This window comes from Herpailurus yagouaroundi, unplaced genomic scaffold (genome assembly GCF_014898765.1).
Source record: "Herpailurus yagouaroundi ecotype Mexico unplaced genomic scaffold, PumYag 569, whole genome shotgun sequence".
Taxonomy (NCBI): Eukaryota; Metazoa; Chordata; class Mammalia; order Carnivora; family Felidae; genus Herpailurus; species Herpailurus yagouaroundi.
Window position 1 is genome coordinate 4,722,827 of NW_024412786.1, and position 27,509 is coordinate 4,750,335.

The 27,509-nt window shown below is 60.0% G+C and overlaps 1 protein-coding gene and 1 long non-coding RNA gene across 2 annotated transcripts in view; one reads left to right on the plus strand and one right to left on the minus strand.

Annotated features, from left to right (window-relative positions):
- The window catches only part of LRP5 (LDL receptor related protein 5), a gene marked incomplete at its 5' end in the record, with an annotated part of 74,289 nt that extends 53,338 nt beyond the window's left edge, over positions 1-20,951 (plus strand). Inside the window, 10 exons of the mRNA XM_040465799.1 lie at positions 1,368-1,576; positions 2,743-2,933; positions 3,542-3,751; positions 6,671-6,796; positions 9,596-9,832; positions 11,932-12,042; positions 13,745-13,981; positions 14,164-14,303; positions 18,522-18,619; positions 20,578-20,951. Coding sequence (XP_040321733.1) covers positions 1,368-1,576; positions 2,743-2,933; positions 3,542-3,751; positions 6,671-6,796; positions 9,596-9,832; positions 11,932-12,042; positions 13,745-13,981; positions 14,164-14,303; positions 18,522-18,619; positions 20,578-20,839 — 1,821 coding nt within the window. The remainder of the gene's footprint in view (positions 1-1,367; positions 1,577-2,742; positions 2,934-3,541; positions 3,752-6,670; positions 6,797-9,595; positions 9,833-11,931; positions 12,043-13,744; positions 13,982-14,163; positions 14,304-18,521; positions 18,620-20,577) is intronic.
- Positions 7,376-9,298, minus strand: LOC121023768 (uncharacterized). The gene is made up of 4 exons (XR_005787494.1): positions 8,905-9,298; positions 8,558-8,633; positions 7,645-7,734; positions 7,376-7,489 (listed from the first exon to the last, which is right to left on the minus strand). It is a non-coding gene; the product is annotated as an uncharacterized LOC121023768 (long non-coding RNA).
- Positions 20,952-27,509: the final 6,558 nt, after the last annotated feature.

The following is a 27,509-nucleotide window of genomic DNA, read 5'->3' on the forward strand; positions in this document are numbered from 1 at the left end:
TTCTCAGCTGCGTGTTCTGATGGCTGGCGTCCCAAAGTCAGGGTTGATGCCCGGGACACGGCCAGGGCCGGGCTGCAGTCTGGCTTCAGTCCCAGCCCGTCAGTTGCCCTGGGCTGTGGTCTCAGGCCAGAGTCTGTGCTTCGGGGGAAAGGGATGTGCCCAGTTGGAGCAGACGCTCGGCTCCCAGAGCGCCCAGCTCTTGGGGAGGTGGGTGTTATCACCTGCAGAGGCACATGACCCTTAAAGAAGGGCTCTGTGTTCAGATGTGAGTCACACACTGCTAGCCTCCCAGGGGGACTGTGTGTCTGTGTGTGTGTGTGTGTGTGTGTGTGTGTGTGTGTCGGGGAGGGGGGGAGGTGTACCCTTCCAGCTGGGTTCAAGAGGCTGGGCCTGGTGAAGGGGCTTCTTTTTGGCTGCAAGCCCCTTCTTGCCACCAGGGGACTTCGTTTCAGTGACTGCCAAAGAGATAAAGGAAGTTTGCAATGAGCTCTTGTGACAGCATCATCTTAAGGATGCCCTCAGAGGAAGGGACTTTTCATCCAAACCATTGGTAGCAGTCCGGGGAAGCCCGCCTTGCACCAGCTCAGATCACCTGAGAACCTGAACACGGTCTTTCGGGGTAACCCAAGGGGCCCAGATCCACCAGGGAGTGAGGCTTCTGGTCTGTAAGGCAGATGAGGGTGACCTCGGGCTCTCCCTTCCTCTGCGGCATTTCATGGAACCCCCTGAGATACAGCAGGTGGCACGGAGCCAGGCAGAGTTCTCCGGCAGGGCAGAGACCCAGAGAGTGTAGACCGAACCAGTGCCGGGAGGGGCGGCTGGCCCCTTGCTCGGGACAGGCACTGCGTGTCATCACGCACCCCCACCCGGGCCCGCACCCCTGGCCTCTCCTTCAGGGAAGGGGCCGTGAGAGGGGAAACTGTGTTCTATACGCCTGTGGTCCTGTCACCCTGAGTTGAACAAATAACGAGACTTGAAGGTCTTACTCCCAAAGCACGAGCCCAAGACGACGAGCGAGAAAAGAGAAGATGTCTCTCGAGAAGGAGGCTGTGGCCCTGGGCTGACTGTCGAGCCACCAGGCGGCCCTTCCGGGGCAGGAACGGGACCCGGAGGGCGTGGCAGCCGACAGTCCGCCGGGAGTTTGCTGAGGGGTGGGCTGGAGATCCGAGCCGAGGGGCGAGGGCCCTTCTAGGACCTCTCTGTGATCAGGTTCCCTCTCAAGCAGGCACGTGGGGGAGTGCTGATCCGACAGGAAAGGTCGAGACGCAGGGTCGGAGATCGACTTTCAGTCTGAACTCGGGCACCGAGGCCTCTGCCCTCCCGCGACGCCCGTAGCCAACGCCCATCTCTTCCTGTGTTACATGCAGCCCTTCGTTTTGACCTCTCCAAGCCAGAGCCAAAACCCGGACAGGCAGCCCCATGACCTCAGCATCGACATCTACAGCCGGACGCTGTTCTGGACGTGTGAGGCCACCAACACCATCAACGTCCACCGGCTGAATGGAGACGCCATGGGTGTGGTGCTCCGTGGGGACCGCGACAAGCCACGGGCCATCGTCGTCAACGCCGAGCGAGGGTGCGAGGCGGTGGGGTGGGCGGGCACCGCGGTGTGGGGTGCTGCACCCCGGGGCAGGGAGACCCGGGAAGGATAGAAGTTTTAATCCATAGGTTTTGCACCATCCCCATCAAATTTGAACCCTGAGCAAAAATCCCTTCCATAGCATCCCAGCTGGGGGCTGGCTATTTGAATACGTCTCACCACCGGGAGCTCACTACCCTCCTGGGCACAGCCTCGACTCCCGGGAGCTTCTTCCTTCCACGAGGAGGTAGACAGACGTGGAGGGTCCCAAAGGGAATAATAACCAGGGCGAGGCGGAGCCTTAAAGCCACGTGCCGTAAAGCTCAGAAACAAGGCTGAGCGCAGGAAGGTTCGTGCACGGCCGCCGCGCCAGGCGGGAGTCAGATTTTTGGGGGCTCCGCTTGGTGGAGCTCGTGCCGGGCGACGGCCAGCGCGACCCCGCGTCCTGGGCCGGGCAGACCCAAGTTGGAATCCTGACCCCGTCGCTTACTGCCCCCGTGACCCCAGGCAGGTGAAGTGACCTCGGGGGTGCGGTGTCTTCTTCCGAGAAGGACGATGGTGATGTCAGCCCCCGCGGCACACGAGTGCTCAGGGAGCACAAGCCTAGTGGCTCTTCCGCAAGCTGATGAGTCTCCCTCGAGGCTGGCCTCCACGGAGGCAGGGGCTCCTTTGCTGCAGCCGCTGGGGTGGGCGCTGGTCCCCAAGGCTGCCGCCACAATTGACCACAAGCCGGGGAAGGTGAAAAGAGCAGATGTGTGTTCTTCCAGGGTTCCAGAGGCCAGAAATCTAACGTCAAGCGGTGGCAGGGCTGTGCCCCCTTCAGAGGCTCTGCGGGGATCCTTTCTTGTCTCTCTTCCAGCTTCTGGGGGCTCCGGGTGTTCTTTGACCAGATGGCCTCACCGTAACTGCGTTACAAAGATTCAGCTTCCGATTATGGGTCCCCTTCTGAGGTTCTGGGTGGATGGGAATTCTTGGGGGGACATTGAACCCCATAGGGCCTGGGGGGGTGAGCCCTGAGAGGCCGGGGCCTTGTGCCTGGTGACTTTCCAAAGCCCGGCTAGATGGACACGGGGTCAGGGGCTGGTCTGTCTGGCACCTGGCGAGCTCGTTCCCGGTGAGGGATGGGGGGGACTCAACACCCTTCACCTGCTCCCCTCCCCCAGGTACCTGTACTTCACCAACATGCAGGACCGAGCCGCCAAGATTGAGCGAGCGGCCTTGGACGGCACCGAGCGTGAGGTCCTCTTCACCACGGGCCTCATCCGCCCCGTGGCCCTCGTGGTGGACAACAGGCTGGGCAAGCTCTTCTGGGTGGACGCGGACCTGAAGCGTATCGAGAGCTGCGACCTGTCAGGTAGGTGCCCTGGGGCCTCCCCAGGGATTGGGTCCCTCGGCAACCCACACGTCTGACCTTCCCGGGGACACCCGGCCTTCCTTGTCATCGGGAACAGTGGGGGCAGCCTCCATATTCATCAGGTGGGCGCCATGCTGGGGCTTTATGTCTACCGCGTACTATTATCATCTGAGAGTTCCAGGACGTGGGTCCTGAATGATCCCCGTGTGGCAGGGCAGAAGAGGCGTCTCAGAGAGGGTGGGTGACCTGCCAGGGTCCCACAGTGTGGGCCGGGACCCCTCTGCCTCCAGCACCCACCCCTGTGGCCGCTCTGCCCTGGGCCGCCTTAGACCCGGATGCCTCTGGGCTGGAGACCTGCTTAGAGGGGCTTTTCTTCCATATGTGGGGTGGGGGAGGGGAGGGGGCAGCACCGTGCTTGCAGGGAGGGGTCAGCCCAGGTGCCAGGTCGGCCAGCTTCCAGGGAATCCGCTCCAGCTCCTGGCCCCGGCCAGAGCACAGAATCCCCCCCCCCCCCCCCCCCGGCTCCCTGCGGCCCTGTGTTCTGAGCTGAGCATGGGCTGAGCGCTCGGGGTCAGCGGCCACTCCGGGGGCACTTGTCCCACTTGCAGGGGCCAACCGCCTGACCCTGGAGGATGCCAGCATCGTGCAGCCCGTGGGCCTGACCGTGCTGGGCCAGCACCTGTACTGGATTGACCGCCAGCAACAGATGATCGAGCGTGTGGAGAAGACCACCGGGGACAAGCGGACTCGAGTCCAGGGCCGGGTGGCCCACCTGACCGGCATCCACGCCGTGGAGGATATCAGCCTGGAGGAGTTCTGTACGTGGAGGGCGGGCAGTGTCGTGGGCAGGTCCCCGACCGACCGGAGGCGGGGGCACCTGTGCAGAGCCCTGAACCGGCCCCTCGGAGAAAGTAGGAGGCTGGCCAGTGTGAGGGCTGCGGGCTGACTGGCTGTCGGCAGGGGCCACTCTCGGGTCCTCGAGGCCACTCTCGGGTCCTCAGTATGCCTCTCCATCTCAGCAACAGATCCGAACCTGACTTCCTCGTCTGCTACCAGCCGGACAATCTGCTCGGCTTTTCCAGGGTCCCGTGAGAGTCACCCACTTTCAAATTAGCGTCCCCTTTCATTAACTCCAGCAGAACCCCATCCGCGGTGTTGGGGATTAGGCTGGGAGATTGGAGGCATTTTAGGAGTCTTCTTCCGACAGTCTGGGCTGTGCCCAAGGGCTGGAAGATCAGGACCCCTACACTTGGGACCTCTGGTTTCTCCACCCGCTCTGTGTATGACTATAGGTGGACACAGGAAAATGTGTCTGTCTGTCTGTCTGTCTTTCTCACTCTGCTTTCACTAAATACACCCCAGCTGCCAGCTGCTTGCGTGGACAGAGCGGTGAGCAGGGCCATTGCTGTCCCTGTCCTGCGATGCCCCTGGTCTGGCCATCTTCGAGCTCCCTGTTTTCAAGTCCCGGGATGGGGGCGCTGCCCCACCTGCCGCCTCACCTGGGCCCCTCACGCTCCCGCTGGCCACGTGTCCCGTCCCTGGAGTCCTTGTCTCTGCTCGCCTTCCTCTGCTCTGAGTAACTCCTGCTACTTCCTCTGCCCCCACCCAGGGTCAGGTGTGGCACTTTGCGTGGATAAGCTTCTCTCGGCCTCCCTGCTCTGCAAAGCTGCTCTGACCGTTTAGCCCCCAGGCCCTGTGCTCAGTGCATCACTATGTTGCCTGTGTTGTTTTGCCCTAATTCTGCATTACATCAGAGGAGGGTGGGGCTTAGAAAGGGTATTAACTTCCCCGTCAACGGGCTGATCAACACGGCAGGGCTTGGATCTGAGGGCAGAGCCCCTGTTTCTTCACTGGCTTTTCTGAAGCTTACCCCCGGTGGGTTGGGCAGATCGAGTTCATCAGAGTTATGTGTGGAGTCCAAACACGTGGCTCTGAGTGAGGTCGTGAGGCTCCCCGCTCTGAGCTTGGGGGCGTGACCTCCGATGGAGCGAATTGGTGACTTCTGTGTTGACTGCCGGGTGGCTGGTTTCTGTCCTTGTGGGTTCTTGGCCAGGTCCTGCCTAAGTGAAGTCACTGGGCCAACGGCTTCCAGATAGCTGAGGCACCCAATGGATAGGGGTGAGAATGCCTGAGTTTCCCTGGCCCCTTACACCATTCTCAGGGAAGCCACTGATTACTGGGTGTCACAGCTTTCAGAACCATTCAGCATGGTGAACATTGAGCCCACGAATGCCCAGACCTGCCGGTGTTGGCAGAAAGCCAGGCAGGCCGACCAGCAGGTCCTTGGACCTGAGGGGCTGGGAGAGCCAGGAAATGCTTAACAAACAGGGATGAAGCTGGAAACTGGGATGTCCCCATGAGTGCCAACGTGTGATGTGTAGGGAGAGGCTCCTTGTTTTGGGTGAGGGTGGGAGATCCTTGAGTGAGCACTCCCATATTTACCTGGGACGTGGAGCACCCAACCTGCTTACCCACGAAATTCTACAGCTAAACTCTAAACCAGGCGTGGCGCTCCACAGCCCCTGGGCCCCATCTGGACATCACCTGATCTTATAATAAAATTTTATTGGCACACAGCCACGCCCATTGGTCTGTGCATCACCCATGGCCACCCTTGTGTTACAGCTGGCAGACTTGTGACAGATGGTCTGGCCCATCGAGCCCAAACCCTTTACTTTCTTGTTTAGAGAAAGTTGGCTGACCCCTGCTCTAAACCGTGACTTCTGTCACTTTAAACTCTTAACCCCCGAGGTTGAGGCAGGACACTGATTTTTCCGTGGGGCGGGGGGGTAGTGCTTTTTCTCATTTCCTCTCGCCCGGGGGAGGGCAGCCACCCTCCTCCGCGTCTTCCTGTTGTTCAGGTGTTGGTTAATTCGGTTAATTGAATCGAAAACCTCAAGTTCCCCGGGGATGTGCCGTCCTGCTATTTATCCCCATGTGTATTCGCTTCCTGTGACGGCCATGACAAGTCTTCACAAACTGGGTGACTTAACGCAACAGAAGTGTGTTCTCCTACAGCCTGGAGGCCAGACGTCCGAGGTCAAGGTGTCAGCAGGCCTGCGGCCCGCTCTGGGGGCTGTGGGCTGGGGCGGCTCTGTGTGTCCTTCACGTTGTGGTGATTGCAGGTGCTTGGGCCCACATGGCTCCAGTGGGGTGCGAGAGAGAGAGAGAGAGAGAGAGACAGTGAGAGAGAGAGAGAGAGACAGTCCCTGCACAGACTTCTCCCCTGTGTCTTCACCTCTTCTGGGGCTCTTATAAGGACATCTGTTGTTGCATTTAGGGTCCACCCCAAAAATCTAGGATGACCTCATCTCCAAAGCCTTAATTTGATTACATTTGTGAAGACCCCTTTTCCAAATAAGGTCACATTCACAGGTTCCAGGCATCAGGATGTGGACATATGTTTGTGGGGGGTGGTGCACTACACCATGAGAGACAGGCAGTGTAGAGTGATGGTTGTGGGAGCAGTGGGAGCTAGTGTAGATGGGCTAGTGTGATGTTGGGCCAGTTCTGTGAGTGCTTTCAGCCTCTCGTTTTCCTGTCTGTAAAATGCACGTTAATGGAAGTAGGCTCTGTCAGCTGCCCTGGGAATTAAGTGGGATTAACTGCAGGGGCCTGGCCTATAGGAGTGACCATTCTTGTGAGTTCTTGCCTGGCCCTAGTTTCCAGCACCCTCGGGGCTACAGTCCTGAGGTGAGAGGCCGAGCCTGACCCCCTCTCTCTTTTCGTCTCCACAGCGGCCCACCCGTGTGCCCGGGACAACGGTGGCTGCTCCCACATCTGCATTGCCAAGGGTGACGGGACCCCACGGTGCTCATGCCCAGTCCACCTCGTGCTCCTGCAGAACCTGCTGACCTGTGGTGGTAGGTGTGACCTCAGCACTTTCTCTTGGGACACCAGACAGGGACTTGATTCCCTGACTGGCAGGTCTCTGCCCAGCATCCTTTTAAAGTCACACTCAATGTGGCATCCATTCTCCAGGGCCAACTCTCCCTTCACCTGCCTTTCTGTTCCAGGGTATGCATTCGGGGCTATGAATTTCCCTCTAAGTACTGCTTTTGCTGCATCCTACAAATTTTGATAAATTATATCTTCTTCAATTTGTTCACATGTTTTAAAATTTCTCCTAAGACAATTTCTTTGTCCCCTGAGTTATTTAGAAGTGTGTTGTTTAATTTCAAAATATTTGGCAATTTCCCAGCTATTAGTCTGTTACTGATTTCTATTTAATTCCGCTGTGGTCAGAGAACATACTTTTTATGATTTCTATCCTTTTAATATTATGACCCAGCATGTGATCTTTCTTGGTGAGTGTTCCATGTCAGCTTGAGAAGAATGTGCCATCTGCTCCTATTGGGGGAAGTGTTCTGTAGACATCAGTTAGATCCAGTTGACAGATGGTGTTGTTCAAGCCGTCTGTATTCCCCCCGACTGCCTGTGAGCTGTCAGGCAGGGGTGCTGAAGTCTGCAACTCCAGTAGCAGGCTTGTCTGTTTCCTTTTTGTAGTTTTGTCTTTTCTTTCTCCTTCCATGCTTGATTCTCTTCTTTCCCTAAAGCTGAGTGGGGAGTGGTCAAGAATATAAGCTTTAAGGTCAGACAGACCTGGTTCAGATCCCAGCCCTACCACTTCCCAGCAATCCCGAGCTGGTCACTTGCCCTCTCTGAGCCTCCACTTTCTCTTCTGCAAAATAGAGCAGTCGAGAGTGCCTACCTTGGAGTTGTTGTGACCTTAAGTAACGAGCACTTTGCATGGTCCCCAACGTGGCACACGGGAATGCCAGCTGCTATTACTTGTGGGACACTGGGCAGTAGTAACAAAAAGGGACAACCGTTATTGTCACTTGTGATGAAGCCCAAATCCTGGGGCTTCCTCTCTGCTGCCCTCAGTGTCCCCCAGGTCACATTGGATCGTCTCATCTCCCCTTCTCTTCTGTGAGCTCCTGGGGGCTGGTCTTTATCCTGCCCCTTTTCTGCTCATCCTCACCCCTTACGGCACCCACACTGTGTCTTACACAGAAGACAGTCAGCACATGCCCACCAGTACAACACAGATGCCTGTCCTCAGCTGGCCTTGCCCCTGGAGAGACTGTCCATCGCCAAGGAGCTCAAGGGGTAGGGCCACAGGAGCTTTCGCTGGTCCTTTCTCACACTGTGAACCCCAGAGAGCTTTGCTGAGAGCAGAGGGGCCATTTTGTGGCTGTCCCTGCTGGGGACCGCTTTGACCCTCCTGAGCGTCTTTATGGCTTTTCTCCCAAGTTCCAGCCCCAGGGCTCAAGTGGCTTTGTGGCCTGAGTGGCTCTGCCACTCCCACAGATGTCCAGGCTGCCCTGGAAAAGAGGGGGCTGCACAAAGGGGGCTGCTCTGCTCTCCCTTGGACCACAGCCCTGGGGCTCCTGAATGATGTGCCCCTCTGCCCCTTCCCTGCCGTTGGCCCTTCAGACTTGATGCCTGGCTACTTCTCTGGGGACAGCAAAGAAGGATAAGAGCTCCGAGGGGCTCTCAGGGATGATGTGGACCCTCGTGCCTCGTGAAGCGGCAGGAGCCAGACAGCATTCTCAGCACGCCATCATGAAAGCTGTTTGAGCCCTTCCCGAGTCGGCACGGCCACACACATCTACACTCACCTTGCTGTCCCGTGAGGGTCGTGGGTCTAGCGTTGCTGCTTCTGTTTCAGAGATGAGGAAATGGAGATCGGGGGAGCTGGGTGGGGTTGTCTGGTTATACAGTTGCCGAGGGGGGCTAGGTTCAACCCCAGACCTGTCCAACTCCCTCCTGTCCCACCCTGCGCCCCAACCATGTCCTGGCCTGCACTTGGCCTGCGCTGAGGAAGTTGGATCTGAGGAGTGGAACGACTCACCGTGGTCAGCTGGTAGGAGGTGGCCCCAGGTCTCCTCTCCACCCACCCAGCTCCCCATCTTCAGGTGACTCCCTCCATTGGGAGCCTTCCTACTCCTCCTTGCACCCCCTTCACCGTGGTATTCTCGCCTTCCTGCCTCTCCTTAGCTCACTCCTCAGCAAGTGGAGTACCCTGCAGGTCCTCCACCGGCCCCCGCCGTGTCCGTGGGTCCCACGAAGTCCCAGTCCCACTGCAGCAGCTGCCCCAGACCTGTAACAGGTGCTGGTCCTGAGCACCTGCTCTCTGACCCTTCAGCTCCTAAGGGGTGTGCGTGTGTACGTGCGTGTGCGTGTGTGCGCACAATGGACACTCAGGTGTGGCCAGGCGGACGTGCACACGGTGCAGCCGACTGGCAGCCCAGCCTGGGACCCCAGGCAGGTAAAGGCAGGGCTCCAGTTGGGGGTACCGTGGGCATCCTCAGAGACCTGGCCCAGTGCCCTGAGTTGCATGTGAGGGGATGGAGACTCACACGAAGGGGTTGTGCCCCGGCGTCTCAGCGGTCGGGGTCGAGTTTCCAGCCCAGAGCGTTTTCTGCTCAACTTGGTGTAGTACCTGCTGCTTCAAGCCCAGGTTCCCGAACACCCCCCATCCCCTCTACGGTAAAAACAACAACAACAACAACAACAACAACAACAAAAAAGGCAACAAGGAAGATTCACAGCGGCAGGTCACATTGCAGTGGAGACCGCGCGGGTGCCGCACCGTGATTGAACCGCGGCTCATGGCCCGGCGGGGCGGGGCGTGATGGTGTCCCTGTTCTCTGCAGAGCCTCCCACGTGCTCGCCAGACCAGTTCGCGTGTGCCACTGGGGAGATCGACTGCATACCTGGGGCCTGGCGCTGCGACGGCTTCCCCGAGTGCGACGACCAGAGCGACGAGGAGGGCTGCCCGGTGTGCTCGGCGGCCCAGTTCCCCTGCGCGCGGGGCCAGTGCGTCGACCTGCGCCTGCGCTGCGACGGCGAGGCCGACTGCCAGGACCGCTCGGATGAGGCCGACTGCGACGGTGAGAGCGGCCCCGCCCACGCCCGCTGGCCCCGCCCCCGGCAGCCCTGGGGATGGGCACGCCCACTGGCTCGCCCCTGCCCGCTGGCCCCGCCCCCGCCTTTGCCCGACGCTGGCTTGGACCACGACCCCCCTCGTAGGCCCTGCCCCACCCCCGCCCTCCCCGGCCTCATCCTGGCTGCCCCCTTCCTGAGATTCTCCCACCCCCTGCAAGCCACTTGCCCTGTCGTCCTCCCGGAGCGTGAACCCAGGCTGGCCACGCAAGAGTAGGGTAGAACGTTTGTCCCGAGCGAAATCGCTAAATCCTCAGGTTGGGAGAGGGAAATGTTATTCGTAGGCCTACGGAGGAAAACTTTGCCACCCACCCTGTCCTGCCAAGTAGTTGGGCTCCAAGGCAGGCTGGGAGAGTCACTTGCCTTCCGCCCCTGGCTCAAGAGTTTCACAAAAACCCCAGGCAAATCCAGTAGTCAGCTGGATAAATACTCGTCCCCAAAGGCAGCGCTGCCCTCCACAGAGCAGTCTGTGGGATAATGCTTGTTCCTGGGTGGTTTCTAGCAACCCGGTGAGCCGAACGTGACAAAAAGATGTGCTTCAGTCATCTCGGTCCACTCTGACCAGCAGGATCTTCCTTTAGACCTTAGCAGTGCAGTCTTAACCTCTGTTTAACCTTAACCTCTGTTTCTGGGCGTTCTCTGAATTTCCCTTTTATAAACGACCTGCTCAGTGGTTTCGTGCCACAGGGCGTCAGCACCACGGCCCCACGACTGCCGCCGAGCTGTTGATGGGCTGCTCTGCCTCCCCCGTAGCCACCGGCTGCTGTTGTGAGATAACCCACAACTGGTGGATCACCGTCTACTGTCCCCGTTCGTGATGAGCAGCCGTTTACGGAAGATGAAGGCCCGGGGGTGGGGGCTCATCTCCTCAGCTGGTCCTGTACAGCTGCAGATGTTAAGTCTTTGCAGCTTATGGACCCTCCGAGAATTTGATGGAGGTGGGAGGCCAGGGGTTGGCAAACCGCGGCCTGAGAGTCAGATCCAGACCGCCACCAGGTTTCGTAAAGTTGCGTGAGAACACAGCCAGGCTCCCTTGTTTACTTGAACTAAAACGATAGAGACCCGTGGCCCTCAAGGCCTGAATACGTGCTGCCTGGCCCTTTGCAGAGACGTTTGCTGAGCCCAGCCAAACAGCCTTGCCCTAGCACGAGTGTTTAGGCGGCCGTCTCAGAGGATGGCAGGAGCCCTGGCTGGGAACCGTCCCCCCGCCTCTCCCCCTGTAATGTTTCTCTGGGAGCAACGTGCAGCACCCACAGCACGCCCTAGTTCGGGCTCTGGGCTGCACCTTCTCTTTCAGAAGCTTCCTCTCCTTTGTTACCAACAAATTGTCCCACCCGCTGCGAGGACAGGGTCCTCTCATCTCCGGCTCCCAGGGAGGGGCGCTTGGGGTGGGGCAGGGTAGCTGGAGAGCTTGGATAGCAAGCACTGGGGGTGGGCGATGGCTGAGTCCCCTGGGCAGTGCCCTCCTCTGCAACGGTAGCTCCTTCTGGGTTGGCATTCTGGAACACGAGGGAAACAGGCTATACCCAGCCTTCCTCCTCTTAGTCTAAAAGGCCGTGAGCTGCCTTTTCCTTCCTGGTTGAGCCCTGCTCCCCCCTCCTAATCCTCCACCCTGGGAGCTCTGCTGAGATATCACCTGCCCCTGCTCCCACCCATTCTAGGTCATTCCTCTAGTTGGCTGTCACCTCCCCATAACTCAGGAGAGCCTCGGGGCAGGGGCTGTGTTAGTCCTAGCTCTGCATGGGCCTGAGCCGTGGTAGGAGCCTGATAAGTACTTCCTGGGAGTCACTGAGGTCCCTTCCCTGCCAGCCGTGCCTAGACCTTGGAATAGGGGTCATCGAGGGGAGGGTGGAGACCGGATTTGCTGTGACCATTCCCTGAACCCATCCTAGAAAGAGTCCCGTTGGTCCGTTCTGCGTTTGGAACCCAGACCTTTCTGTTGGGTCTCGGGGGCGGGGCGGGAAGCGCTGGTTGGCGGCTGTCCACTTCGCCCTCCTGGCGGCGTCACGCCCTGCAGCCTCTCTGAGCGCCAGCCCTCCCCCTGCAGCCGTCTGCCTGCCCAACCAGTTCCGGTGCGCCAGTGGCCAGTGCGTCCTCATCAAGCAGCAATGTGATTCTTTCCCTGACTGCATCGACGGCTCGGATGAGCTCATGTGCGGTGAGCCAGCTTCCCGTGGAGGGTTCACCCTGGGCTGGGGTGCTCCCCACGAGTGTGGGGTCTAGAGGGAGAAGATATGCTGGGGGCCTGGTACACGGACAGAGGAGGCTGGGAGGTTGGGAGCACTTGGCCTTGGGGGAGGCCGGCAGGGGAGCCTGCCTGGAGGTAGGGGCAGCTGTGGGGCTGAGCTGGGAGGGGGAGGGGGGCGCATGAGCCCATGGGGGTATTTCCAGCCGTGACGGAGACGGGCCCCTGTGGTTGGGGCTGACTGTGCCTGAGAGGGCACGCTTCTGCCCGCCAGGATCTCACTCGGCAGCCTCTCTCAGGCATCCCCATCAGAGGATGGGGGTCGGGGTGGCCCTCTCCCTGCCAGCCTGCTCTCTGGCGAGGAGGTGCATGGTACTTCGTGCCCCGTGAGTGACGTGGCCTGTACAGTCAGGGGTACGGCGGCCATGGGATGTGAGGCCAGGGCAGTCAGGGAGGCTTCCTGGAGGTGGTGGCTCTTGAAGGGCTGTCTTTGATTCCGACAGGGAGGGAGCCGGAGTCTCAGACAGGAAGTGGGAATGTGTGCACACGTCTGAGGACGTGGGCGCTGCATTCACTGTAGAGGTATCTGGGCTGAGAGCTGACTACGGGAGAGGGGTGTTGAGAGCAGGGAAGGAGGAGGGCTCCCTGAGCACGTTGTCCCTTCGTGTGAAGTGAGGTGAGGCACCTCAGTTGGTATCTCAAGAAAGCGAGTGACCTGGGGCCGGAGGGCGGCCGTGGGTGCCACCGGGGGTCACGTCCCCGCCCCTTTGCTGACAGGCGCCAGTCTGACCGTGTCTCTCTTCAGCCTCTGGCATGATGGCGCCTCCGGTGTCAGGGGCGACATTCATCCAGAGTCTGGTCCGGTCGCCCAAGCCGGTGGTTTTCCTCCTCTGCTTTGGGTTCTGGCTGGCAAGAGGGGATGCGGTGGACGGAATCCTTGGGCCTGATGGGAAAGTGAACGTTCTTTTCGCCGGAGTTGACTTTAGAGTCTCCGTGCTCCCTCCCCAGGGCGGGGGACGGCCTGAGGAGCACCCCCCCCCCCGCCCCCGGCCTTCGTCGCCCCGTCAGGATGCCCAGAAAGACCCTTGGGCCCCCCGAGCCTGGGCTTGGCCCCTGCCCCTCACACTGCCCTCACTTGGGACCTCCGTGTCAGCAGGCGCGTGGGGCTCAGCGAGCCCTGCTGGTGAAGGCCTCCGGCCCCGGGGGTCTCCATCAGCCCAGCTCTGCCCCTGCGCGTGGGCCAAGTCCCCCGCTGGCGCGGCTCGGGGCCCCCGGGCCCTGCCTGCCTGCCCCCACCCCCGTGGCCCCTGTCAGCTCCTGGTGACCGGCTCCAGCGGCCTCCTGGCCCACCTGACTTGGGGGCGTCACCGGGCCTCCAGAGAGCCCTTGGACCCTGGGGGATGAACCCGAGACGGCTCTTGAGGGCTTGTCGGGCAGCGTGGAGAGCTCCGCCAGGGGTGGGGCGGAGGGGGGAGGGTGCTCCGGGCAGGCCAGGGTGGGGGGGGGGCGGCGTGGCACCCCAGCACCCAGCTTCTCCCTTCCTCCCGCCCTCCCCCAGCGGGTGCTGTGCCTGGACCCCAGCGGCCCCTCCAGGGCACACGGCATCCACCCCCCGTGGGAGGGCCTGTCCTTCTCGGTTAACGTCGACCGTCTCTTCCCCCCCATCCTCTGGCAGAGATCACCAAGCCGCCCTCCGACGACACCCCGGCCCACGGCAGTGCCATCGGGCCGGTCGTGGGCATCATCCTCTCGCTCTTTGTCATGGGCGGGGTCTACTTCGTCTGCCAGCGCGTGGTGTGTCAGCGCTACACGGGGGCCAACGGGCCCTTCCCGCACGAGTACGTCAGCGGGACCCCCCACGTACCCCTGCATTTCATAGCCCCCGGCGGCTCACAGCACGGCCCCTTCACAGGTGAGGAGCCGACGTGCGCAAGGGCCCTGGGCACGGCTGGGGTGAGCGGGGAAGACGTACCCTGGCGGTGGGCAGAGGGGCCTGAACCTGAGCCTGGGGGCCGCGGGAGCTGAGGAGGGTGTGCTTTGGGGGGGGGGGGGTGGCCCGGCCCCTGAGCCACCTCGTCCCTCCCCCCGCGGCAGGCATCTCCTGCGGCAAGTCCGTGATGAGCTCCGTGAGCCTGATGGGCGGCCGGGGCGGGGTGCCCCTCTACGACCGGAACCACGTCACCGGGGCCTCGTCCAGCAGCTCATCCAGCACCAAGGCCACGCTGTACCCGCCGGTGAGTGGGCGCGGGAGGAGGCCCGGCCATCCGGGGGGGGGGGGGGGTTCCCACCATCGGTGGCCGGCCAGGGGGACCCCCTCCTGTGACCTTGGCATTTCTGGAATTATCAGCTGTCCCGCCGTCACAGAGAATGGTGACAGCGTTCACTTTCCCCTCTCTGCACATCTTGTCGTTTTTCCCTTGTGACTTTTTTATTTTTATTTTTTTTCCTGTTTAGAAAGGGTGCTCCTTGTTCATGGTGGCTAATCTGGAAACCCCATAACAATATCAAGGGCGGAGTCTCCCCCATAACCCCACCTCCCGGGTTGCCGCCGGGCATTTCAGTGTCCCAGAGATTGTCTTTGACCCTCGCAGGCCCACCCTGTCCGTGACTGTGTCTCTTGTAGGGCCTGTCTGGACGGGGTGCTCCCAGTGTGCCTGTGTGACTTTCTCCTTGCTGTGCCTGCCAAGAGCACCCGATGTTCCCTCCCAGGCCCTTGCTGGGTCCCAGAAAACAGCTGGGTTGTTTTCCAAAGGGCTGGCGCTCACAGGTGACTTTTGTGGCTGAGCTTCCAGAGCCGGAGTGGGTGAGGGCCCAGTCCAAGGCAAGCCACACGCTAGAGAGAAGTGGTCACACAGCGGGTGACACACAGAAGCCCCCAGCGCCCGAGCCCCCTACAGGTTCCTGCCAGGGGACCTCTCCCGAGGCTGGGGAGGACATTCCCAAGGGCACAGCCCCAGGGAACGGGGCGAGCTTGATGCGCGAGTGTGAATCTGTGTATAGAAGCATCGGGGCTGGCGTTACGTGGTTCTGTGCTTTTTGATCCTTAAAAAACCCAACTTCCTGCAGCAGATGCTCCTCTAAGGTGACCTCTGCCTCTTGCGCTCTCTCTGGGGGTCTCCAGGAAGCCCCACCCGCCAGGGCTGGGCGTTGCTGCCCTGCTTGTGTCTCTCATGTCCAGGCGGTCCCCTCCTTAGCACATCTGACACTGGCAGGCGTCTGGGAGGAAGGGGGCGGCTGGGAACCGCGTCTCCAGGAGGCTGCGGGCCAGGTCTGCGTCTAGGGGCAGCAGAAGCCAAGAGCCGAGAGCCTGGAGTTTAGAATACTCCCACCGTCCGCCTGGTCCTCTCTGCCGCTACTGTCCCCCTGACATTCACGTGTGCCACATGACCAGCTGGAAATACCGGCGATCGTGAAAGGCCGAGCTCACTCCAGGACAGCCCCCTGGGTCCCCCATGCAGATACCGCGAGGCTCAGTCCCCTGGCTTCTCGGTCCTCTGGCTCTGCTGGGAGCTGAGGGGAGGGGGTCTTATTAGCAAGAGATGACACTATTACCAACCAGCTATTTTTTTTTTTTTTTAAGTTTATTCAGGGAGAGAGAGAGAAAGAGAGCGTGAGCAGGGGAGAAGCAGAGAGAGAGGGGAGAAAGAATCCCAAGCAGGCTCCTCACTGAGGCAGGGCTCGATCCCATGAACCCTGACATCATGACCCGAGTTGAAATCAAGTGTCGGATGCTTAGCAGATTGAGCCACCCCGGTGCCCCCAGCCAGCTATTTTTTAAAATTAATTAACTTATTTATTTTGGGGGGGGGGGAGAGAGAGAGAATGAGCAGGGGAGAAGCAGAGAGAGAAGGGGACAGAGGATCCAAAGTGGGCTCTGTGCTGAGAGCAGACAGCCCAGTGTGGGGCTTGAACTCACGAACCGTGAGATCATGACCTGAGCCAAAGTCGGAGGCTCAATCGACTGAGCCACCCAGGCACCCCCCCAGCTATCGTTTAAAAACTTTGTTGAGATATAACTTACATACCACACCAATCACCCGCTTACAGGGTAGAATTCGGCGGTGGTTAGCAAATTCACGGACACGTGCGAGCATCACCACCGTGGATTTTAGAACATTTCATCACGCCAAACACAGACCCTGCACGAAGCCAGCTATTTGTAAAATAACTACAAGGGACACCTGGGTGGCTCAGCCGGTTGCGTGTCCGACTTCGGCTCAGGTCATGATTTTGCAGTTCGTGAGTTCAAGCCCCACGTCCGACTCGCTGCTGTCAGTGCTGACCCCGCTCTGGATCCCCTCATCCCTGCCACCCCCTCCCCCGCTTGCCTTCTCTCTCAAAAAACAAAACAATAAATTAACTATATTGTTTCACATCAGTAATGTATGCTCATGGTAACAAAATTCAAAAGGTACCATAGAACGTACAGTGAAAAGACGGTCACCCCCTCACGCTGAGCGTGAACCCCTGCCCCCCAGAGGCACATCCGTGGTGAGTTTCTTATGTGTCCTCGGGGTAATCTGTACACAGGCAAGTGTCCAAGAGTATGGACTTTATTTTCCCAGCCGAGAGGGTGATAGTTTGGCTTTCGGAGATCATTGTAAATTCACTTGCGGTTGTAAGAACAGACAGAGACCTCCTCTGTCCTTCACCCAGATTCCCCCAAAGGTAACACCTCGCGTAACTAACGTCCTCTTAGTCCTCCTGTGCTGCTCCGACAGAGATAACGTCGGCTGGGTGGCTTTAGCACCTGCTTGTCACAGTTTTGGAGGCCGGGAAGTCTGAGATCCAGACGCTGGCAGATTTGGGGTCCGTGGCGTCTAGCGGGGGCCCAGTTCTGGATCACCGACGGCCGTCTCCTCCCTATGTGGCGGAAGGGGTGAGGTTGCCGCGCGAGGTCGGCGGCCGGGCTCACGTGGGCTCCCCGCTCAGGACCAGATCAGCTCCCGACGGCCTCGCCTCCCACTGTCATCACTCGGGGGTTAGGACTCGACATAGGACCTCTGGGGACACAAACGTTCAGTCTGTGGTAACAGCACAACGGAAGTACTGGGCCGTTGGTGTGATAATCTTTGGCCCTATTCAGATTTTACCAGTTTTAGAAATGTGCTTTTTTGCTTTAAAGACTTCCTTTTTTTTTTAATTTTTTAAATGTTTGTTTCTATTTGCGGGAGAGAGAGACAGAGCATGAGCAGGGGAGGGACAGAGAGAGACAGACAGACAGACAGACAGAATCCGAAACAGGCTCCAGGCTCCGAGCTGCCAGCAGAGCCCGACGTGGGGCTCGAACTCCTGAACCGTGACATCATGACCTGAGCCGAAGTCGGACGCTCAACTGACTGAGCCACCCAGGGGCCCCAAAGACTTTTTTCGTACGAGCAATTTTAGCTTCGCAGCAAAATTGAGATGAAGGTACAGAGATTTCCCACACGCCTCCTGCCCATCCTGTGCCAGAGTCATGTAGTGCTTGATGAATAACAGTCATTGATGAACCCCCGTGGACACGTCACAGCCGTCCAAGGTCCAGAGCGCGTAGTACGGTTCACTGTTGCTCTCGTACATTCTGCGGGCTCGGACAGGTGGACGGTGACCCACAGCCACCATCGTAGTATCCCACAGTGTAGAGACACCGCTTGCCGCGTTGACCCGACCAGAAGGAGGCGCTCTCCCGAGCCCAAGTGGCTGAGGGGCTGCGCCCGTGGAACGTGGGAAGACCAGCCCGTCAGCAGTGTGCTGGGGGGAACCAGCTCTAGTCCGATACGTGGGCAGAAGAGGAAACGGGACCCCAAGAGCTGGGGTGTGGGGGCACCTCTGGGAGGCCCTCTCCGCTAGGTTTCCCTGCCTGGTCTCTGCTCCCCCCTCTGAATGACACCCCCCTCAGTATCGTGCCCTCCCAACTTTGGGGTCAGATCCTGAAGGCTCCCCAAGGCTGGCTATTTGGGCTGAAGAGGACCCTCCGCAGAATAAGGAGCGTAGGTTACCCACCACGTGTCACCAAGGGGCCCACTTTAGAGATGGGGAAGTGGAGGCCCAGAGAGCTGAGGTCCCTCACCGGTGGGGGGCGGGGGCACGCTGCAGCTGCGGGGGTGATGGAACAGGAGGACCCACACACATCTGCCTGCCCACAAAGGCCCTTTCTGCTGCCTTCAGGGACCTGGCGGACTCCAGCCCTTCAGGTGTGGGCCTGGGGTCACGGCTGGTCTGCGGGGTGGTATTTGGGCCACAGGCGGGGTTGCCTCTCACCGTGACAACCTTCAGGGGGGACGGCTGTGGCTTCCTGTCCACTCCCTAAGTCTCACGAACGCCGACTCGGAACCATACAGACCGTGAGGGGGCCCGTGGAGCCAGGCGGGCCCCTCCCAGCCCTGCCCGCCTGCTCGGGCCGGGGTGGGCGCACCATAGGGAGCGCCTGCTTCCGTCAGGCTGGCGTAACCTTTGCTTGCTTTCCTCAGATCCTGAACCCGCCGCCGTCCCCCGCCACGGACCCCTCCTTGTACAACGTGGACATGTTCTACTCTTCCAACATTCCCACCGCTGCGAGACCCTACAGGTACGAAGTTCCTGCCACCGCCCTCCATACCCGTGGCCGTCTGGGCCTCCAGACAAGCCTGTGATAGAGCAGGACCCCCGGTCCCCGTTTCCCGGGTCAGGAAACCTGGGAAGAGAGGTCCGGGGTGCTCGTGGGCCCTCCCAGCTGCTCACACCATACCTGGCTTGCCTCCCCGTGGGGCAAGCCAGGCCTACCTGCTGAGTCCAGGAACCGAACCCCATGTTCTGAGCAGGCTCTAGAAGGTAGACGTAGCTCTGGGTTGTTTTTTTTTTTTTTTTTTTTTTAAGTCGGGACGTGCCCGGGCAGGCGTGGCCTTGAATGGCGCCACCGGGGGATTCCCACTGTGGCATAGCCAGGTTCCACTGCCTAGGGAGGCCCGTGCACAGGGGCCAAGGTCTGACTGTGTTTGAGTCCAGCTGCGGGACTCTGGCAGTGATGCCCACCTCTGCCGCCTCCGTCCCCGTAAGGGCCCCAAGTCTCATGAGTGCAGGGGTGGCACCTGCCGCGGAGCGCCCTTGATTGGCATGATCCTCTCAGCCCCCCGGGGGGTCCGTGTTGGGGTGGCACACCCCACCCCCCTGGGTTGGGAGGGGGCCCTTGGGGGTGCTGAGAAGAGGCAGCTGGGTGTTCTGGCCTGTGTCCAGGGGCCAGGTCCGAGCCTGGGGTGACCTCCAGCCCGGTGGCCTTAGCCCACGGGCCTACCACACAGGTGCACGGGGCCGCTCGCCCCAAGGGGGAGGCAGAAGCTGGAGAGCGGCCCGCATCTCCCTGCTCCCTAGAGCTGCCTGGAGCGGGGGAGCCTCAGAGCGCGTCGCGCCTGCCCTCTGGTGGTCATTTCAGGGACTCCGGGCCGGAAGAAGAGCGAGCCACTGCCCTAGTCAAGGGCCCGCAGTGCTCCCCCCGCCCCCAGTGCCTCAGCGTCCCAGTGTGTCCCCAGCAGCCCTGTGGGTGGCTGTCCCCAGGCTGTCACATCCACGCTGGCCAGGCCCCTCAGTCCCCGCTCCACGTCCTGCCTTTCTCATTGTGCCCTATTTCTATGGCACCTCCTCCCTCCCCCTGTCTCTCGGGGTCCCTTCCTGCCCCTGGGGTCCTATGAGGCCTGTCCACCTGCTCTATGTTCTCGGCACCCGCTGCCCCTCCCCGGCCCCAGGGTGCCGGCTCCACCTTCTTGCCCTCCGTGAGCCCTCTGGGGCCCTTAAACACACCGCGATCCCCACCCCCAGCTCAGGCCGTGCCGTGGCCCTGACAGAACCTTCCGGTGCAGGAGACGTCTGGGAGGCGCCGTCACGGGGCGCTTGGAGGCACCACCTGGGTCAGATGGCTTTAGACTTCCAGGCTCACTGGTCTCCGGCACTCACAGTAATAATGATAAAATGGGGCACAGTCGTCCAGCGCTTTCTGGTGTCAGGCACTGTTTCTGGCACTTTCCACGAAGAATCTCATTCAATCCTCACCAGCCTCTTTTGAACTGGGTACTGTTTTAGCCCCCCCATTTTCCCAATGAGACACTGAAGCCCAGAGAGGTTAAGTAAGCTCCCCAAGGCCCCCAGGCCAGCTAGGCTCTGCAAGCCTTGTTCTCCATAAAGGCAAGCAAGGGGCGCCCGGGGGGCTCAGTCGGTTAAGCGTCCGACTTCGGCTCAGGTCATGATCTCGCGGTCCGTGGGTTCGAGTCCCCACTTCGAGCCCTGGGCCGACAGCTCGGAGCCCGGAGCCTGCTTCGGATTCTGTGCCTCCCTCTCGCTCTGTCCCTGCCCGGCTTGTGCTCTGTCTCTGTCTCTCAAAATTAACTACACATTTAAAAAAAAAAAAAAAAAAAAAAAGGCAAGTATGGCTCCCAGGTGTGTCGGTGCAGACACGCCCACTTTGGACGTGGGGAGTGTGGCTCAGAGGGAGCACACGGCTGAGGGGCCCCGGGGGTCTCCCCGAGACGAGGTGCCACTCCCCTCTGTCCCCTTCAGGCCCTACATCATCCGCGGCATGGCGCCCCCGACGACGCCCTGCAGCACGGATGTGTGTGACAGCGACTACAGCGCCAACCGCGGGAAGGCCAGCAAGTACTACCTGGATTTGAACTCGGACTCAGACCCCTACCCGCCGCCGCCCACGCCCCACAGCCAGTACCTGTCGGCGGAGGACAGCTGCCCGCCTTCGCCCGCCACCGAGAGGAGCTATTTTCACCTCTTCCCTCCCCCTCCGTCCCCCTGCACGGACTCGTCCTGACCCCCGCCGGGCCACCCTGGCCTCTCTCTGCGCCCTTGTAAATAGTTTTAAATATGAACAAAGAAAAAAATATATTTTATGATTAAAAAAAAAATAAATATAGTTGGGATTTTAAAAAAACAACACCACGAGAAATGTGAACAGTGATGGGGTGGGCCGGGCCGGGGAAAACTTTGTACAGCGGAGAAAATATTTATAAACTTAATTTTTTTTAAACGTCACTGCCATTCTTTTGTGCCACGTGTGCTTTTGAGCTGAGCGTCCCCACGGGGCGAATCCCGCCCTCCGCCCTCCCTGGGACAGCTGTCAGAGTTGTGCACTGATCCTCCTGAGCACCGCGGGTCCCCGTCAGGCCCCCACGGGGCGGGCTGAGCCTCTGGGCAGAGGCGGGCAGGCAGGACGCCTGACTTGTGCCCTCGTGAAGGGCCCTGGCTCCACTGTTACCATCCTGAAATTCTAAATGGGTTTTAAGAAAGAGACCCTGCGTTTCGTTTTGCCCTGGGCTCCACAGATTACGTACCTGTGCCTCGGGCTATTCCTCGGCCTGTCTGACCTCTGTGCGTGCTGGCCCCAGTTACCGCCTGCCGTCCACGGAGATGGTGCAGGCACAGAGGGGTATCCCTCCTGGCTGTGTATTCCGTGTGGACCCCCAGTGGATGGGGCTGCCAGGGTCGGGTGGGAACCTCCCAGCTCCTGTGCCCTCCCCCATTTCCATCTTGTCCTTTCCAGCACACAGGCCCCCAGGCCCTGGGGACCTGCCCCAGCCTGGTCCCCGCAAGGGCAGTCGGTCAACACTGCCCCCGGGCCCGCCGTGTACCCACCGGGTCGGTACAGGAGGCGTCGGAGAGATAAGGCATGCTCCCCGCCCCCGGGGGTGGGGGTTCCCCAGCCTGCTGAAGGAGACTGAGCAGGCGGCAAGTCATGAGGAAGTCAGGCTGTTCCCCAGGTGCCAGGCAGGAAGGGACTACCCTCACTTGGAATGTCACAGGGAGGTCAGAGGAGAACTACCATTTTTAGTGCTGGGGACACACTCAGAAGAATCGATGCACAGCGATCTGGAAGAAGGGCCTCCCTTTGGGACTGGAGATCGAACCCTTGGCCAGCCCCCAGGGCCTGGAATGCGGAGGTGACAGTCTCCAAGATGAGGAAGCCCCAGAACACTCAGACCCTGGGGCCCCAGTGCTGGGGAGGCGGAATGGGAAAGGTGGTGGCCCTCAGGGCTCCCCAGACTGCCTGACCAGGGGACATAGCTGGGGTGTCAGGCATATGAGTCTGCCAGGCTGGTTTCCTGAGACTTTCGGGGAACTGTCTCCCCTGCTTCCTGATTGTCCGGGAGTTCCCGGAGGTCACGGTCAGCACTGGCGGTGACGGGGACTGGCTGGCGGACTTGTTGGTTCTTGCTGCCCCTGGGACCAAGAGGGCTGCCATCGGGGTGGGGGGGGGGGGCGGAGGGGGGACCTGTGCTCAAGGCCCCTTTGCAGAAGGAGGGACTGGATCTTCCTGGGAAGGCCAGCTTCCCTTACTTCATCCAGCTGGCCCCATCTGGTAAGGAAGGGTGCTGTCACCCGCCCCTGAGGACTGTCATTTAAGACATCCCGCTCCGATGGGATCATGCCTGTTGAGAAGCCTTGCCCAGTGAGCGCCTGGCAAGGAGCAGCTCCTTGGTAAATGGAAGCTGTGACCTATTAGAGCCCAGAGACATGACGTGCTTGCCCAAGGTCACACCGCTAAGGACCAGCCCTAGAGGGTGCACCCAGAGCTCTCAGGCCCAGGGTGGGGTGCCCAGCCCCAGAGAGCTTCTTGCGGGGGGGTTGGGGCCTCCCGAGCACTCGGGATCCCCGTTCTTCCAGGCTGGGCCACAAGCCCTGCGGTGCCAATGAAAGCCCTAATCTCAACGTGGGCAGAGGGGGTGGGGGGTGGGGGGACTTTGCCGACTCAGAAGCAGGAGCCGCATCACGGGGGGCTACTGGGGTCCCCTCCGTTCTCCTAGGGCCAGCCAGGGTCAGGCAAGAAGAGAAGCGGCCTGTGCCGCTGACCGCTGGTGACGGCCTGCATGGGCTGCGGGGAGGGTTGAGACACCCCCCTGGCATCCCAGGCCTGTCTCCAGAGGCCACTCTGCTGGACCCTCTGCTGCCATGAGGTCAGCTAGGAGGAAGGGGGGCCAACCTGCTGGCTTGTCGAAGGCGCGGCCGACAGTTTCCAAAGCTGAGGGGGAGAGAGCATTGTGTTGAGATATCCTGGGGCCCAGAGAGAACATCCTATGTAGATGGGAGGGCAGGGAGGGCTTCCTGGAAGAGGTGCTATGTAAGCTGTGTCTTAAATGAAGTTAACCTGGCTTATTTCATTTAAACTTCACAACGGTCCCGCTAGGTAGATGGTGTCCCCAATTCGCAGTTGAGGAAACCAAGGCTTGGGAGAAAATAGATTTTTTTTTTTTTGTTTTTTACTAATTTGTTCAATCATTTCTTTACACAACAAGCAATACTGACAACCAGACACTGCTCAATGTGCCCAAGCCTTCCCAACCATCTCCCCTCTGCAGTGACACCCACTATTCCCCAAGTCTCTGTCGCCCACCCCCGAGTCCTGCGGGGTCTCACGCCTCACTGGTCCTATCATTTGCTCCGCTCAGCCCTCCCTCGCCTCATCCAGAATGGGTGAGGGGCTCCTCCTTGCCCCGGGTCCAGCAGCCCCCGTGGGTCTACAGCTGCCCTGGACACTTGAACAAAATCCAGGTGGCCAGATCTTGGCCATGTCCGCCACCAGGCAGGACGCTAGGGAACCGGGATTTGGCAGGTGTGGAAGTTTCTGTCCCCAAGAAACCTGAGTGCTTTGGGGAGCTGGGTGAGACTCGGCTCTTGCTGGCTTGTCCCCTTGGGGGCTTCTCCCAGACTCCCATACCTACCCCCCCCCCACTCCGCCTCCCCAGATGCCCTGTCTTCTTTTCTTCCCTGCTGGATTGGACAGGTTGACCATTAGCAACGCTAGTGGCCGCCCTTTCTACCAACCCTGGGGCCACGAACAGTCCTTGGTAGGAAGTACAACACTCCCCTCCTTGGCAACCCAGACTGAATCTTAACGCACTGAAAAAAAGGACAAACAGAAGAAACTTAATTTCCATGTTAAAACGGATCGACCTTTCCTACCTCCTAGAGCTCCCTATCTGGCCCCACAGCCCTCCAGCCTCAACACATGACCTGGCCGAGCACCAGCCTGGCCTTCGAGGCATTGTCCTCTGCCAGGGTGGCCTCACTCCAGCCCTTAGACCAGGTCTGAGCCCTGGTGACATGACATTAGGAAGGACCATGGGGGAGGGGGCGTTTCCCCCAAGTTGAGCTTATTCAACTTAAAGCCTTTTTCTGAGTGTACGTATGGGTTAAAATGTCTTTTCTTTCATGAAATCATGGTAATAGCATAAGGTGTGTGTTTTTTTAAATCACTACCTAAAAATTTTTTATTCAAAAATCATTACTTGATAGAACTGAAATTTGGCAGCTCTGTGTCTGTTCCCACAAGCTAAGGGGGTGATAGCTGGGTATGTGGGCATTCATTACACTTTTAAATTTAGATGGATTGAAAATTTAAACAGTGAAAATGAAACTGTAAAAGGATTAGGGGGAAAAGGGGAAGGTGGTGATCCACGAACTCTAGAAGTTTGAGGATACTGAGGCCAATGCAAACGTTCAAAATCACTCTCCTGCTTAACGCCTGTCAATGGCTCCCTAGGGCTCTCAGGAGATAGGCTGAGCTCAGATGCCTCCAGGAAGTCCTCCCTGACTTCACCCCTTCCAATTAGGTTAGCTCATCATAATTGGAGACTTTTGGGGCCCACTTATGTTGGGGGAGGTACTGCATCATTCACTTAATTATAGTGCAAATGTACCTGTGACCCTCCTCAGGGTCTGGGGTGAAAGAGCCTGAAGCCTGTACAGGCAAGTCCTCTGATGATGAGTGAGTAAAGGGATCTCTGTGTGTGGCTGGGCTCTCCCCAGGCTCCCAACCCTGGCCCAGCCCTTCATCTCAGGCGCCGCCCCCCTGCCCAGGGGTTCCCTGTGGCCTCTTCCCAGGCTGCTGGGTCTAGCGGCTGGGGCCTGGCCCTTTGGCCCGGGTGCGACTTCTGTAGCAGAGATTTGCTGCCCTTGCTCGGTCCGTCCTTTCCAAGGTGGGGCCAGCCCTGAACACGCCCTTCTAACGCAGAAGTTCTTCCCGGCCCTCAGTCTCCCAGCAGAAACTGTAAGTTCCAATGCCTCCAGGAGTCCCTCCCAGTCTCCTCGCCCAGACCTCAGTCATCCCTCACTAGCTGTGTGGCCTTTGGCCAGGCCCACGGCCGCTCTGAGCAGCAGGATCAATGGTGAATAGTATCTGCCCTTGGCTGCTACCTCCCTAGACGTCCAGCACCCTTCAGGGCACGGACACAGGTTAGTAGGTATTATCAGTACTGTACTTTACAGATGGACTGGAGAGTCAGAGAGGTGAGATCACCCAGCCGAGCTCACTCAGCCAACACGGCCCACACCTGGTGCCTGAATGCTTCCTGGGCTTCTGTTCACCAATCTATAAAATGGGGACAATAATACCGAACCGTAATAGAGCCACCCGCCGCAACGTCTTTCGAGAATCAGCGTCAGGCTCTGCTGAAGCGGTGGGCTGGGGGAGGGGCATGTTTGCACCAGAGGCCCAGCTTCCAGGCACTGGGGTTGACCCAGCTCCGCTGGTTTTCATTCTCCCTGTGTGGCATGGGGGCTCAGAGGGCGCCTGAGTCCCTGAGACGGAGGGAGCTGGGGGCCGGCTGAGGTGGGTGCCAAGAGTGGGGGTATGGGCACAGAAAGATCCTGAGCATCTATCTGCAAGGCAACCTGGCGGCCGCTCTCCTGGGCCTGCCCTCCCTCCCCGCAGTGGCCAGATTATGTCACTTTTCTCAGGAGGCTTGGGGAAGGTCACAGAAACCAGCCTTCCGTGAGCTGGAGTGGCCATCCCGGACCAAGCTGGCACCACTGGAGTGAGCTAGCTGCCCTAAAGACTCCAACCTCCCTGCGTGGAGCCCCCGTTATGACGCCCGGCCTGGTGCCCAACCCAAGTCTGGGCATTAGGGATTCTTGTTTTTTCCTGGGCACGGTGGCACGGTCCGCAGGGCCCTGCATCGTGCAGCCACCTCGGCCACCTCCTCTCTCTGCCACGTTCCTCTCCCACCACAACCGAATCGTGCCTGCCTCCCCAGCGCTCCAAAGCTCCGCCCTGGGGTCTCTGGTCTCTCTCCCGGCCACCCGGACCCAGGAACCCACGGTTCTGTCCTCCCTGTTCGGGGGGGCTGAAATGCCACCTGCTCCCGAGGAGCTCCCGCCACTCTGCGGCCTGTGTTACAAGGGGTGTCTGACCGTCCCCCACAGACCGCCAGAGCCAGGACCCTCTGCTCCCCACGCACCCGTGCAGGCTGGGCACAGAACAGTGCTCACCGGAGAGCTGCCCACGAGAGGCCAGCACTCCCCCCGGGGCAGCCTCGCGAACGCGCGCGCTCGCGTTCTGCCGGCTTCGGGCTGGGTTCCACACCACCCTCACCTCGCCTGCGCTGCTCAGCCCTGCCGCCAACTTCCGCCCTCCTGTCGATTTACTCGTGACTCTAGACAGAGCTCCGCACCTACTGAGAAGCCAGACGGGTTATTAGAAGGTGTCTAAGATGGGCCAAGGTGGGCTACTCTAATGTGTTCCGGCCCCTCCCTGCCGGGGAGGCCGAGCAGTGGATGGGGGGCCTGGGCGAGCATTTTGGAAGAGGCTCCGGTGTAAGTCCTTCTGTAAGACAAAAGGGACGCCCCCCCCACCGCGCACTTCACTCCCGCGGGTGTGGACGCACAGCTAGGGTCACAGACCCCTGGGACGCCGGGGGTGGAAGCAGCCATCCCCTCACCTTGACCCCAACTCCCGGCCCGGCCGGCCCGGCCACCACTTGAGCGAGGAAGGGGCCGAGAACGGACGACCCCACCCCACCTCCCTATAAAATGCAGCTGTGGAGAATGCGGGCATCGATCCCGCTACCTCTCACATGCTAAGCGAGCGCTCTACCATTTGAGCTAATTCCCCAGCTCGGGGCGCCCTCCACTGCGGGGACGTATTGTGGCTCACGTCATCACGGTCGGCTCCTGACCCTCCAGCCCGCCTGCCCGCGGCTCTCGCTACCTCATTGGTTCCCTTACTGCTCCCAACTCCATGGCCAGGATTGGTTTGGCTCAGTTTAGTTTTAAAAAGCATTGGCCATCGGATTGGTGGTCCGCAGCGTCCGTCAAGCGGAGGCCCTGCTGTTGCTACGGCGTAGGGGGACCCGGCCAGGTTTCTCCCGGTTTCTGATTTGTTTCTCCAGACTCCGGGGTCCTAGAGGTTCCGGATCCGTCAAGTCCATGGGAAAAGAATGCTCCCCTCGCGCTTGACTGACGGGCCCCGTGAGCCAATCGGCGTAGGCGCAACCGGGCCGCCGGGCGATCCAATAGGCTGTAGGGGGCGGGAGAGGAAGGCCAATGAGCGCGGACCTGGGGGCGGAGATAGGGTCGCGATTGGCTGCGAGGCGGCCGGAGGGAGGGCGGGGGGAACTCAAGGCCTGCTTGATACGTCCGCCATTTTGGGCGCTTCGCTGATGGTGTCGGTGAGCGCGTTTCCCGCCTGAGCGCGACTAGCGGCGGGT